The 15,223-nt window shown below is 40.6% G+C and overlaps 1 protein-coding gene across 1 annotated transcript in view; it reads left to right on the forward strand.

Annotated features, from left to right (window-relative positions):
* Positions 1-11,052: 11,052 nt before the first annotated feature.
* Positions 11,053-15,223, forward strand: part of si:ch211-183d21.1 — a 40,081-nt gene continuing 35,910 nt past the window's right edge. Inside the window, exons 1-2 of the mRNA XM_021316830.2 lie at positions 11,053-11,238; positions 13,488-14,340. Of these exons, the coding sequence (XP_021172505.2) occupies positions 13,530-14,340 (811 nt within the window). The 5' untranslated portion in view covers positions 11,053-11,238; positions 13,488-13,529. The remainder of the gene's footprint in view (positions 11,239-13,487; positions 14,341-15,223) is intronic.

A 15,223-nucleotide genomic window follows, 5' to 3' on the forward strand; every position in this document is an offset into this window, starting at 1 on the left:
CCGTCCTCTTTTTTAAGCCTACCTTAGTTGTTTGTCTGGTGCCAGGTCGTCTGTTTGAGTATGGGTGAGTCTCCTCCTGCAAGTTTCTGTTTATTGGTTTGCTTTTGGATTTTTGACCCCTTGTCTGCAGTGATCTGAGCCATCCTGTTTCTGTCTGTTCCTGCCCTGCATGTCCAGCTAGTCTGTTTATTTTTGTGCCGTCTTTTGGTTGTGAGGTCTTTTTGGTTTTTGCCTCAGTATTTGATTTTTGTTAATAAAGAACCTGATCTGAACCTCTGCTGATCTGGCTGAATTCTGGGTCCCCTGCCTCTGAATCATTACACAGAGAACATCACTGTAGAATGCTGCTTATCTGAATTAACACTATATTTCAACAAATCCTCTGTATTAGGCTAGTGAAACTTAACTAAAACTACTAAGCAAAATTATGGTAAAAATAAGCTACAGAACTATTTACACACAAAAGAAACAAGAGACAAAACAAAAAACCCAGTGTCAACCAAGGAGTTAGCTTTTAATTAATTGACCAGGTGTTTCTAGGGTTTCACCAAGATAACATTGAAGAACAATAAAAAAAAAAAAAAAAACTTTTACCATAAACCTTCTTGACAGGTACCCATCATAAAACATTATGGCTTCAAGTGAACCTGCAGACCCCATCCTATGTAGACTCCAGGCCACAAAGTTTACAATAGTAATTAGAACTTAAGTAACTCTTACTGGTTTAAGAAAAATACGTGATTAATACAAAAACTGATTATGTATTTCCATAACATATTGCACTTATAAAACCTGTTATTATGGTTACTATTCATCGTTCTGTGCAGCTCTTAACTGAGCCGTCTCGTTGTGGCTCTGGCTGCTGGTAAGTGAACCTCCATCTCAGTCTTCTGCAGCTTTTCTTCTAGGATTGTCCCCAGAGCATGATGCTGCCACCACCGTGGCTCACAGGATGGCGTGCACAGGACGATGTGCAGCGTTACCTTAACTAGACGACAACGTCAGAAAGCGCTGGTCCTGCAATCTACCTGATGTATGTCTCACTTTGACGCGGACCATCAGCCTAACCAGGAACCCCCATTTTTAAGGGAGCAGTAGTTATTCCCCGTCGCCTGAGGCCTCTCTTAGCAGCTTAATCTACCCTGCTGCAAAGTAGGAATGATTTGATGGCTGGTTGAGTGTTTCACGATCAATAACTTCATAACTAGGAGGCCCCCACCTTATATCCAATAGGACATAAATGATCGGCTGTTTCTGCTCCAAAAAAGGGACCAAACACCCTATTAGAGACATCTTATCTGTGTAAATGATTATTACAGTGCAGATTGATTTTTTATGATTCATGGTTTTCATCTCCAGCTAATCAGCCTGGATCCAAGCAGAAATCGACGTTCTTTCTGTGGTTCTGTTCTGCCAAGTCTGCAGTGGTATTTAATCTGTGCAGAAATCAGCCCAATATCTGCCTCGAGTGAAAACATCCTGCAAAGCGGAGACCTGCAGCTCCTGAAACTCATCTGCTGGCTGAGTCAGAAGTGATGCTGGCTGCCCTGTCTCCCCCCAAAACGACTCAGCGCTCGGCTCCCATCGCTGTCACAGCCCCGACTGCAAACACCAAGGTGACATGACAGCACATCCATCCCACTTCAAACGTGATCCGGTTTGATTTCAATGCCACCAGCTTTGAGGTCTGGCTCGCTCTGACTGACGGCTAATTTATTTAAAGTGCTCCACATTTGGTTTTAAAATGAGTTCAGTTGGGGACGGTGCAGTGACCTCTGAATATAAAAAAGCATTTTTTTTTACCCGCAGACAGGAAGCGGGACCTGAATCTGATGCATCAAGCTGTGAGTCATCAAAATAAGGCAGGCGAAGAATGAGATGAACTCTGTCAACGGACTGACTTTTAAAAACTGACAGGAATGCAATTGAGCTGTTTATGCCGTACGTAAACAAAAATATCCACATCGTTAACATTCCGCTTGACCTTTTCTGTGTCAGAATACACAGAGTGTTGTCAAACAATGCAATGCACACACTGCAGCCATCAGACTGGAATAAAAATCACCTGCAAACTGCCTCCAGAGTCAGGCAGCTCACAGGTTCACTTTAGCCACACATCCAACACACTCCTGTGCCTGGAGCGCCATCTAGTGGTGATGGACGATAGTGGCACTTGAACTACAAACCTGGTAATCCATGTTAAAGAAAACATTTATTTCTGCAATACTGTTATTATTGTAATTGTTTTTATTTATTTATTATTTTTTTATTGTAATTATTATTGTAATAGACAATTGTTATTGTCATTATTATTATCATTATTTGTTAGGGTTTAAGTTTTTCATTTATTTAGATGAAAACACAAAATTATTATCACTTTGTTCTATATTTACACAAATGACTCCTGTTTTAATTAATATTTGTTGTTTGGTTTCCTGCTTTTGTTTGCTATCATTTTATTTTCAAAGTTTCGTATTGCTTTGTCATTTTGTGTTTTATGTGCACATATGATCTGGTCATTATATATAAATAAATGCAATGGTTGAGTATGGTACTCAATTTATTTTTTACTTCATTTGAAGCTGAAAAAGGGTAAACAATAAAAAAAAAAACCCAAATTGTCAATTTTATAATTAATGCTCGGATGTATTTATTTCTTTATGTTACCTGAATCGTAGGAATCGTAGGCTGCACAGTGGCGCACTGTCTTGGGTTGGAGTTGTTGTCCTGAATCTTTCTGCATGGAGTTTGCATGTTCTCCCTGTGCATGTGTGGGTTCTCTCCGGGTACTCTGGCTTCCTCCCACAGTCCAATAACATGATTGTTAGGTTAATTGGTCTCTCTAAATTAGGTGTGAGTGTGTGTGAGAATGGTTGTTTGTCCTCTCTGTCTCTGTGTTGCCCTGCGATAGACTGGCAACCTGTTTAGGGTGTACCCCGCCTCTCACCCATTGATGGGATGCACCAGCAACCCCACAAGAGATAGACGTGTCAGAAAATGGATGGATGTTAACGACGACCTAATTAGACATGGGCAATTTTCACCCATCTATCGTCTTTCCAAAAGAAATGCTGTTTACTATACTGTTTACTGGCCAGGCTTGTTGCTGTTTGTTCTGTATAAATGTATAAATGCAAGGTGGAGGTCTTATGGATCTTCAAGTCTTGTCAGTTCTTTGAAGTATGCCTTGTTTTTGATGTGCTTATGTCCAGAATAGTGCGTGCGTATCGGTATCAGAGGTGTGAGTTATCTGTTCTGCTGCACAGGATTGGTTACATCACTTTTGACATGATGTCAAAGTCTCGTTTTATTTCTTTTCTTTTTCTTTCCCATTTGGGAATTAAATTCTAATGCTCCATGCATGCCACCAAGTGATCAGATAATCATTAAATCACAACGTTTTACCCAAATAAATGAAAATGTGGGTCATGCTGACAGTTTCACTTTCAGTTTCTAGCATCCAACATGCTGAGGTGAGCCACAGGGCTCATGTGGTAGATTTGATGTCCAGAAAAGAAGGAAATCCAGTTGTATCTGTTGGCTAAATTGTGCATGCTATAGTTTCAAATGTATGGTGATTATCTTTCTACACTGTTGTGTCATTGGAGCAAAAGCAAATCTACTTATTTTTTTGTTTTGTTTTAACACAAGGTTTGGTAAAATGTCTCAGACACTTTGAAATATTAAGAGCATTCTTCTAATTCTGAAACTAAAACTGAAGCTAGTGAATGAAAAACTAAGACAGTCAATCCATAATGACAGAAAATGCCTGAAGGCAGTAGAGCAGTATTTGTTGAGCATTACTGCAATAAACTTTGGTCTAATAAATGACCAGAGTTGATAGTTTTCTTTCAGTGAGTGCAAATGTTCCTTCATTTCAGACCCAAAGGCAGACTCTTTTCATTAAATGATATGTTTTTGGATATATGTAAACTCCAATATATGCTTTTAACATTTTTTTATAAACTATAAATCAACTCCAGAGGTTTACGTAGTGTCTTTCCACCTTTAGGCTTGGGTCCCATCTCTGAGGTACAGGAACGCACCATTAGTAGTGATTAATGCTGCCCATCGTTTTACTTGGTATAACAGAAAACATCTAAAATGGAAAGTATAACCAACTTTGGGGAATATATAGATATATATATATATATATATATATATATATATATATATATATATATATATATATATATATATATATATATTTATATATATATATATATATATATATATATATATATATATATATATGGGTTGGACAATGAAACTGAAAAAGCTGGTTTTAGACCACAATAATTTGTTAGTATGGTGTAGGGCCTCCTTTTGCGGCCAATACAGCGTCAATTCGTCTCGGGAATGACATATACAAGTCCTGCACAGTGGTCAGAGGGATTTTAAGCCATTCTTCTTGCAGGATAGTGGCCAGGTCACGACGTGATGCTGGTGGAGGAAAATGTTTCCTGACTCGCTCCTCCAAAACACCCCATAGTGGCTCAATAATATTTAGATGTGGTGACTGTGCAGGCCATGGGAGATGTTCAACTTCACTTTCATGTTCATCAAACCAATCTTTCACCAGTCTTGTTGTGTGTATTGGTGCATTGTCATCCTGATACACGGCGCCTCCTTCAGGATACAATGTTTGAACCATTGGATGCACATGGTCCTCCAGAATGGTTCGGTAGTCCTTGGCAGTGACGCGTCCATCTAGCACAAGTATGGGGCCAAGGGAATGCCATGATATGGCAGCCCAAACCATCACTGATCCACCCCCATGCTTCACTCTGGGCATGCAACAGTCTGGGTGGGACGCTTCTTTGGGGCTTCTCCATACCATAACTCTCCCAGATGTGGGTAAAACAGTAAAGGTGGACTCAGAGAACAATACATGTTTCACATTGTCCATAGCCCAAGATTTGCGCTCCTTGCACCATTGAAACCGACATTTGGCATTGGCACGAGTGACCAAAGGTTTGGCTATAGCAGCCCGGCCGTGGATATTGACCCTGTGGAGCTCCTGACGGACAGTTTTGGTGGAAACAGGAGAGTTGAGGTTTAATTCTGCCGTGATTTGGGGAGCCGTGGTTTTATGCTTTTTGGATACAATCCGGGTTAGCACCCGAACATCCCTTTCAGACAGCTTCCTCTTGCATCCACAGTTAATCATGTTGGATGTGGTTCGTCCTTCTTGGTGGTATGCTGACGTTACCCTGGATACCGTGGCTCTTGATACATCACAAAGACTTGCTGTCTTGGTCAAAGATGCGCCAGCAAGATGTGCACCAACAATTTGTCCTCTTTTGAACTCTGGTATGTCACCCATAATGTTTTGTGCATTGCAATTTTTTGAGCAAAACTGTGCTCTTACCCTGCTAATTGGACCTTCACACTCTGCTCTTATTGGTTCAATGTGCAATTAATGAAGATTGGCCACCAGGCTGGTCCAATTTAGCCATGAAACCTCCCACACTAAAATGAGAGGTGTTTCAGTTTCATTGTCCAACCCCTGTACCCCGCATCTACCCCGTTAACCTCTGGAGATAGGACCCCTCCTTGCACACATTAATGGATATGGTTTTATGAAGCTGGTGATGATTTTTCCTGTGCTTTCGGGTCAGTACTGGTGTAGGCGTCAGACTTCAGGCACTGTTTAGCATGTTCCTCACTTTGCCGCTCAGTCTTCCTGCAGGTATTTAGAAGACAGGGTTTTGACCACTTTCGTCCTCATGAGTCTGGAGAGAGCCGCTGTTGCCGCTGCCTCCCACCAGGTGGCGTAGCCAAAGTTCTGATAAACTGATTTCAAATGCATCTCTGGGTGTCTTCAGGGCTTTTGCTAACTTTTTGCCTAATTTTCTGCGTTGAAACCAATAATTTCTTTTTAAATTTTAGAATAATTCTTTTGATTTAAACATATTTTTAACATGCAATGAAATCATCAACAGTCCAGGAGTTGGGGAGGCTCTGTCTCAATAACGGCTGGAAATAACTGAACTGGTTGCATGTGAGGAATGCAGTTGGTAGCACTGCTGCATGGTTTAACCCACGGGTTTGACCTGGGGTGTTTCTACATGTTCTCCCTGTGCATGGATGGGTTAAAATTATTTTTTTAGGTTAATTGGTTGCTATAAATTGCCCTTAGGTGTGAGTGGGTGTTTGTCTCTGTGTTGCCCTGTGATTGATTGGCGATCTGTCCAGGGAATATCCGCCTATTGACGGCTGGAGATAGGCTCAGGTGACCCTGTATGTAAAATGGATGGACGGGTGAATATGTCTGAGACCACACCCAAATATGCAAAGGTGTGCTCTTTCAAAGAATACTGTTCAAGGAGTTGAATCATTCCGAGACTGTAGGGATCATTAAAAGCAGGATTTAGTATTGAATTTGGATCAAATGCGTACAATATTAGCTTTATTTAACAAACTAAACAAATCTTGTTTAGTTTTGAATTTTGCCAGCGAACCCATTTTGCAGCAGTTGAATTATTTTAGGGGCATATTACCTGTGAAAGCCAAGAAGGCAATGTTCATTGAGTATTTTATACTGCGGTGCCTTCCAGTAGTAGTTCCAGTGCAAATAATATTTTAGTCTTTTTTTAAATAAAACAAGACAGTAAAACTTTTACGTTTTTTCTTTTTCAAGAAAAAGTGTTTTTGACCTAAACGTATTTTTTTCTCTCTTAGAAATAATTAGTTATTAGTAATGTCTTACACCAGGGGTGTCCAAACTTTTCGGTACATGGGCCGAAATTGTCAAGTGAAAGAAACTCAATGGACAAAATTTTTTTTTTTTATTCTTTACCTGCTCTACAAAATATCATTTTAAAAAAATGAAGTAAATTTTTTTTATGGAAGATAAATCATTGTAGATCCAAAATTTAAAAATGGTTTTGCTCATTTGCTGTATTCACCTAGTTTGCAAATTATTTAGAATCATTTATTTTGTCTCTTTAACAATAATAAAGTGAACTTTTTTTGGTCTAGCAATATAAGAACAGTATTTGGGTCGGTAGTTCTTTGAAACACTTGCTGTAATTTGCCAATTTTAAGAATTGAATTCAAAGTGGAATTTAATGCACCAAAGTCTGCATTTGAGTAATTAAGTATCATTGGATAGATGTTACTATTAAATTAAAGAGAATGTCAAAAGATGAATGTTTTGTGTTGAACATTTTCAGTTGTAGAATTAAAACATTTTAATAATTGTTCCCTAATTATAAACTATAATCTTACCTCCCAGATCTTTCTTGAAATGCAGTTTGGGGGTAGCCTCGTGAGACCATCCTGATCTCGCGAGCTTTCAAGGTTTCACTCGCAGATCAGTCTGGCTACCCTCCGTTAAAGAAAATTTGGAGCCGTTCACCAAACGAACGTCCAATCAGCGTTGGCTTTGAGGCGGGTTGAGGTGTGACGCAACGGGAAGCGCGACAGTTCAGTCTAAACAACATGGCGGTTTCAGCCGATGAAACTAGCGTTAGCGCGGCTATCGAGCAAGTTTTATCGGAATTACAGAGTATTTATTTGCTGAGCTAACGAGCCTTTACCTGCAGCAGCAAGAGTAGCTTGGCTTGTGGTTGTGTTTTCGTCCTCGCTTGTAACAGAGCGACGACGAATCTGATTGGTTCATTTGGCCCGTCTATCACCAACATAGGCCAATCAGCTAACCAGTATTTTCGCCCCTTCCCAAAGTTACTTCAACGGAAGGTTTCCAGATGGATATGCGGAGCAAATCTATCTGGCGGAGTCAGGTAAGTTTGGGGGTGGATGGTACCCAGAATCAGTACAGGGGCCACAAATGGCCCCCGGGCCACATTTTGGACATGCCTGTCTAACACTTTCATCACTGACTTTATGCAAGGCAGATGTTTGTGCTGGATTATATTTAGGGGTATGTAATGAAGAGGCCTTCATTACAGGGACTGTTTTTATGAAAAGTAACTGGTATTGCACTTTAGAAATACTTTTGCACTGTAAACTTGTACCTTAATTAGCACTTTGTTTAGCACAGCACTTTAAGCATGACTTTGCACAGAAATAACCATTTGCACACAAAAAGTTTTAACTATTTATTGAATATTTATTGGATATTTTTAATAATTAGCATGTAGCCTTTTGTTCAGGCTCTGCACAGCTGCTCCTCATTGGGAAATGGGGTGGGCTCTGTGAAAAGAAGAATTGTTATTTGGAGCTAAGGTGTACTGTCTGGAGTGTGAGACGAGACAGAGTGTTAGTTTTCTATGTCCTCTCCAGGGTGTTTGGACAAATGCTTCCCCGGGGGTCCAGACACCATTTATAGGTTCCGGGAGAGACCATGGGAAAAGCAGGGGGGAAACTTTTGCACGTTTGTTTTAAGGGGTTTTTAGGTGTGGGTTTAAATGATAAAATATTTATAAAAAATAGGTGGGAATGTGTGTATGTGTATTTGTATTATGTAAATATTGTATTTTATAGGTAAAGTTAGTAGTAAATTGTTTAGTGCAGAATGGTTTAACCCTTAATCAGCAGAGGGTATTTAAGGCAGCGATTGTGTCTGTAAAACAAGTTGGTTGTTAAGTTGGTTGTCAGAGTGAATGCTGCTACCAACAAATAAATGTATTACTGCTTCCACATACTGCCGCTTCGTCATCATTCCTGCTGAAACTCCAGCCTCAAAAGGCCACGAACCGACAGGGTATCAGAGCAGAAGGGAACTGAATTCAGATGAGCATCATAATTTCCAGATTTGTAATTGTTTCAAAAAAAGTCGTGACTCATTTGTCGGCTTTCTTGAACTTAACAACTACACACAACTTAAAAGTAACTTATAGTACCACAGCAGTGGCAATGACTTGGCAGCAACATTGTCTGTCACTTTTTATCCATTCTTTGATGAATATGACCATCATATTTCTAAAATTTGGACTCTTAGAGCTGCAGCTCAGTTTGGTTGATTCATGAGTTGGACTCAGGCATGAACGTCTCTGTTCAGATTTTCCTACTATACACAGGGCTCTGCTTTAGTTCCCCTTTTGTTTATAACTTACATCCCTGATCTCAGTCTGAACGTTTATCGTGTAAGTTTGCTTGTTTATGCTCACAGCTGTTCGGAGTTATCAACCTGTGTCCCGGCCATCGGATCACTGCAGGAAACTTCTGCACCAGTCCAGCAAACTTTAGTTCAGCTAGAGCTGCTCAATGCAGACGAGACTAAAATTATGTTATGCTACGGCTATGCTGCATGTGGTCACTTCAGATGGTAAAGATGTAGAAATATCAGGGTAAACCGATTTTAGTTGAAAATAAAATGGGACGTTTCGATTCAATCTTATTTCTATAGCGGCAATTCATGAAACATGTCATCTCGAGGCTCTTTCCAAAGTCAGCTTCCATCAGATCCTCCAGGTTGGTGAGAAAGTTTCCTCTCTAAGGAAACCCAGCAGGTTGCATCAAGTCTCTCCAAGCAGCATTCACTCCTCCTGAAAGAGCGTAGAGCCACAGTGGACAGTCGTCTGCATTGTTGATGGCTTTGCAGCAATCCCTCATACTGAGCATGCATGAAGCGACAGTGGAGAGGAAAACTCCCCTTTAACAGGGAGGAGAACCTCCAGCAGAACCAGAACCAGGCTCAGTGTGAATGCTCATCTGCCTCCACCCACTGGGGCTTAGAGAAGACAGAGCAGAGACACAGAAAGCACAGAAGCTCACATTGATCCAGGAGTACTTTCTATGTTAGAGAAGACAGAGCAGAGACACAGAAAGCTCAGAAGCTCACATTGACCCAGGAGTACTTTCTATGTTAGAGAAGACAGAGCAGAGACACAGAAAGCTCAGAAGCTCACATTGACCCAGGAGTACTTTCTATGTTAGAGAAGACAGAGCAGAGACACAGAAAGCACAGAAGCTCACATTGACCCAGGAGTACTTTCTATGTTAGAGAAGACAGAACAGAGACACAGAAAGCTCAGAAGCTCACATTGACCCAGGAGTACTTTCTATGTTAGATGGTAATAGAGGATGATCTGCCTCCCCTGATGATGTCACAGCTAACAGAACGCCAGACCAGGTGTACCTTCTATGGAGAGAAAAACGACAGAGAACAAAAAGTTAAAAGATGAAATAACAACAAACAATGCAGATTGGAGAGCAGTAGGAGAACTCAGCAGAGTGAGAGAAATAGACCCTGATGTCCTCCAGCAGCCTAAGCCTATAGCAGCATAACTATAGAGATAGCTAAGTAGCTTTTAATTTCAGAGTAGAAAAGCAAGACTTCCTACCCATCCTGAAATGTTTTGTAAATGAAAATGTCTCCATATTGTGTCCTCTGCTTACCTCACTGAGATCATTTGGCTCACTCTTTTCAATCTGAGGACCATCTGTTGCTTCTTGTTCTATGAGGTGAAAATGATTAAGCTGCTTTTCTTCATTCTGCTTTTTCTTTCTTTCTTTCTTTTTTTTAGAACAAGCAGCAGATTTCCTCCAAAGTGACTCGTCTGATTTCACTGAATTTGTTTCAAAGTACAGTCATCCACTTTTTATCATGTCTGTTTGTTTTTTTGTGTCATCGTTTTATATTTTGTGCTGTCGTCGTGTGTCCCTGTGACTCTGTCAACTGTGGTTTTATGTTGCTTATCTTGGCCACGTCTCCCTCGGGTATTTAAGCTCAGTGGGACAGCCAAATAAAGGTCACCAAAATGAAATAAAATACATTTAAAGCTGCAAAATGTGAGAAAAGGTGGAAAGGTTGCATGGGTGGGGCCGATGGATGCTGTGTGCCGCCATGTGAAGGAGATGAATCAGGCCTCTTCACAGTGGAGATGGGCGGGGCTTGGTCACAAAGTGGGGTCAGGGGCCCCTCCGGGCCTCCTCTGGGGTCCTGGATGAACCCGCAGATATAAAAACAGAAAATGTTTTTACGTCACCGTAAATTTTATCCTCCCTTTTTCCCCCCCTCCGTGGATTTTTTTAGTGTGGGTGAGTGTGTGTGGGGTGGTGGAACAGGAAACGGAACCGCAGGAAAACAAAAAAGATCTCTTGTGAGGGAGGCATCACCCCCCCCCCCCCCCCTCTTTTCTCCTCCTGGTGTCTGTCAGTGACCGCCCACTGCACGGAGCTGAAGAAAGTGTTGCTTTGTGAATGACGGGAGCGCAGAAAACAAACTTCAGCGCTTCATTTCTCCAGCCTGCGTCCATTTTCTCCGCAGCCGCCAAAGTTCGGACGCATGAGAAGCGACGCCGGAGCGACGGGGGCCGCGGAAGGACGGTAAGTTGGCGCGGAGCGGCGCGGCGCGGCGGAGCGGCTCGTCTGCAGGGTTACAGATCAGATTGACATGCAGAGCAGCCTGGCCGTGACTGGAATAAGTGGCAGATCACAGAGCAGCTTCCCAGATGGCAGCGAGCTTCCCGTGTGAAAGAAAAAAACCCCAAAAAACCGACTAAAGTGACATTTCTCCCATTATTGGGTCGCATCTTGTTCACATTGAGCGTGCATGCAAGTTATTTTCCAGGCTCATCACGTCTGAAGCCTTTCCACATTTCAGCCAAAGTTTCCATTTGCTTGTGTTTCGCAACGTTTCATGACTCACGAATAGGACGTGTATTTCCCACTATTACCATGAGCACACAACAACAAAAACCCACAGAAGACTGGTTAAATAAAAGTATTTTAACGGAACGTTTATTTTAGACACGTCCGCTGATTAAAAAAGGATGTGCAGATGCATGTCTTTAAAATTGCATAGAAAGTTGACTTTTATGAACATTAATTCATTTCAAAAAGTGAAACTGAAATTATTTCACAGTGTAGACAATTGCTTAATGAAAACAAAATATGCAATCCACCCAAAAAATGATTGGTAAACATCAGTAAAGCGTATCTTAACTGTTAAATTATGCCAATCAGGAAATACCACTGAAGTTCAGTCACCCAGCAAATACTTGCTCTGTTGCTCTGTGTAAATTATGAGCTGCAACATTTGATTTTTCTTTTGGTATTAATAAAGTATTTTTGAATATGAATTCAAGAAAGGGAAAGCCAGAAGTAGTTATTGTTAAAGAAGTTGACTGTTCACAGAGAGCTGTATCAATGATTTTGATGGAAAGTTGAGTGGAAGGAAAAACTGTGGCAGAGAAACATATTTCTAAATTTATTGGCCACTAGCAGCACTGTTAGATTGCAAGACTCGTTCACCCAGTCACACTCACAAGCTAACATTTATACATTGATACAATGTTTTTTTAGTGAATCAGTGTAACGTTCTAATTATGAGAAACTGAACTATGTCTTTTCATTTGCTTTAAGTCATAAATTTTAACATTAAAGAGAGAAAATATGAGCTACAACAAAATTTTCAATGAAAAAATACTGAGTTTTTACTCTTTTTTTCAATAAAAAAAGCCACAACATTTCGCTTCATGGTGGTGCAGTTTTTAATTGGATTTTGAAAATGCTTTTCCTTTTTTTCAATATAACTTGCATACACATACATATCAAGAAATATGAACATAATGAAAGTATCTGTAGTTTTGTCAGAGTCTAATCAGTAAACGGCCAGGTGTCAGAAACAGGTAATCATTCTGATTTGGATTCTTCTGCAGACAAAACTCACTGAGAACATTTTTCTTTACCACCATAATTTCATTTTTGCTTCGAACGTCTTAACATTTAATAACTGTTGTTTCAGCTGCTCTCTGTCCAACTCTGTTGTACATCTACAGCTGTCTGAGCACAGCACAGGTGACATGAAGCTGCAGCAGCCACTACAGTCTTTCCTTCAATATAAATGTCACAGTGAAAGGTGAAAAACACTTTAGGCAAACTCTTAGATTTGCTCAATTGACAAAATTATGTGAATTACCCATAATTTTTAATTTTCAATGTTTGACTTTCAAAGATGTATCAGTTTGGTATAATTGATCGAAACAGGAATGCTACAAATTCTTTTTTAAGGGATTTAACTTTAAAACTATTGAAATCCCCCCCCCACCCACCCACCCACAATTGAATTAATGTGATCAAATTAAATATTGGATAGTTAAAATTTTTGAGGTATTAATGTTATTGGGTTTCACTACTGTGACAAAAGATTGATGAATATTTAAAGTTTTTTTAAAGTCTTTACCGAGATGACTAAACTCTAAGAGGTCTGAGCTTAATGTGTCTCTGTTTGAAAACTTATTTACCTGATGGTTGCCACATCCATGTTCGGTATCTTTGCACAACTTCACTTATATGATCTGATAGCTTTTTTTTCTCACTTTTGTTAATAACATTTTGGGCCCAAAAAATGCACAGAAACATTACTTTGGAATAAAAAAATATACTATTTAGTTAAATTTAAAAATAAATTTGCTAAATTAATTGCTTAGACTTCGGAAAGTAACTATGACTATATAGGGGTAAAGCTGACCTATAATAAATGTTACATATTTTCCATCAAAAACTACATTTATAGGTACCGTTGCCTTGCAAAGTTGCGCTTTTTGCTGATGAACCTGTGTTGTATCTTTCAGAAGCTGCTGTGCCGTTGAAGTCTTCCATAAAAACGGTAGAAGATGTTTGTTACTGTAGCCGTCTGTTTCCACCTGCTGGCGTGGGTCGGTGCGGACCCCTGCCTCATTATCAGCGAGATCAACGCTGACAACCCCAGACTGGACACGGCTGAGTTTGTGGAGCTGTACCACACCAGTGGACAGCGAGCCTCTCTGGATGGATACACCCTCGTGTTTTATAACGGGAACGGAAACATAGCCTACAAGGTGCTGGACCTCAAGGACCACAGCACGGACGACAGAGGCTTCTTCCTGGTGGGCTCGGTGGACTTGGTGCCGAAGGCCGCCATCCTCCTGCCCCCAAACACGGTCCAGAACGGCCCAGACGCCGTAGTTCTCTACCACAGCTCTGCTGCCCGCTACACGGAAAAGATGAACGTGACGGCGGTGGGGCTGGTGGACGCCGTGGTCTACATGACGCGGCGCTCTGGAGGAGCTGAGTTCCTGGCGGAGATCCTGACCCCCGGGGAGCAGGCCTTTGTGGAAGACGAAGCGGCGCACGAGTCGGACGAGTCGATGGAAAGGTGCCTGCTCTCTGAAGACCAGTGGGGCTTCCAGTTGTCCCTGCCGTCACCGGGTCAGCGGAACAACTGCACGCCGCCCGCCGCCCCGTTGACCAGCCCCTTCATCAACGAGCTGAAGCTGGGTGGAGGACAGGTGGACGGGCTGGTGGAGCTGACGGATGCTTCAGCAGCAGGTCCTATAGTGATGGTGGTGTGGGATGGCAAAACAGACAAAGTTAGTGTCAGCATGGACGTGGACACCTCCAGGAATGGACTCATCTACGTGACCGTACCCAAGAAATACATGAAAGGTTAGTTCTCTGAATAATTAGGGCTGAACAAATAATCGCATTTTCAATATAATCACAATTTAAAAAAACACAATTTCCAAATCGCAGAGTCAGCAATTTTTGGCTATGTAACAATCAGGGAATTAGACACGTCCATTAGGTGTCGGTAAAATGGTTAAAGTGGGTTTGCCTCCACATGGAAGGGAAGACAGTTGCAGCAGTGAGATAATCTAATTTTTTTACTTGTATTAGAGTTTATATAATCATACATAACATTAAGTACAGGTCAATCAGTTTAATACATAGACTTGCTTGTTGGTTGCACTTTATGTTCAACAAGGATTGATGTCCAAATCAACTAAAAGCTGTTCTCTTGAATAATATTCTGATTAATACAAACATTAAAAGTTCTTGTTTTAAATAGTCCTTGTTTACAAACATCTTTATTTAGAGGCCATTTTTGTTGCTTGTGGTTAATGCAGAGAAAAGTCAAAATTGCAATTTTGGTTGAAATATATTGTAGGCAGAACGCAATCATTTCTGCTCTGAGTTTAGATGCTGTGAGTCTTTTAGCACATAATCTGCACAGCGAGGAAACAAAATGATTTGTTGTTTGTATATGTTTAAAAAGACATGATAAATTAAACTGGGGGGAAAAATTGCATTAAATCGCAATATTAAGAAAAAAAAATCGCAATTAGATTATTTTCCAAAATCGTTCAGCCCTATGAATATTGTCATATTTCTGAATTCTAAAGTATATGGTATATAAGCTAAATTGTACAATACGGCATAATTTATTTTATTTAAAACTGGCTTTGCTGTAAAAATAATCTTTAAATATTGATTAGTGCAGTTGCAATGTTAACCGTATCGTTTAGAGCTGATATCAGACATTTACACA

Source organism: Fundulus heteroclitus, unplaced genomic scaffold (genome assembly GCF_011125445.2).
Source record: "Fundulus heteroclitus isolate FHET01 unplaced genomic scaffold, MU-UCD_Fhet_4.1 scaffold_47, whole genome shotgun sequence".
NCBI lineage: Eukaryota > Metazoa > Chordata > Actinopteri > Cyprinodontiformes > Fundulidae > Fundulus > Fundulus heteroclitus.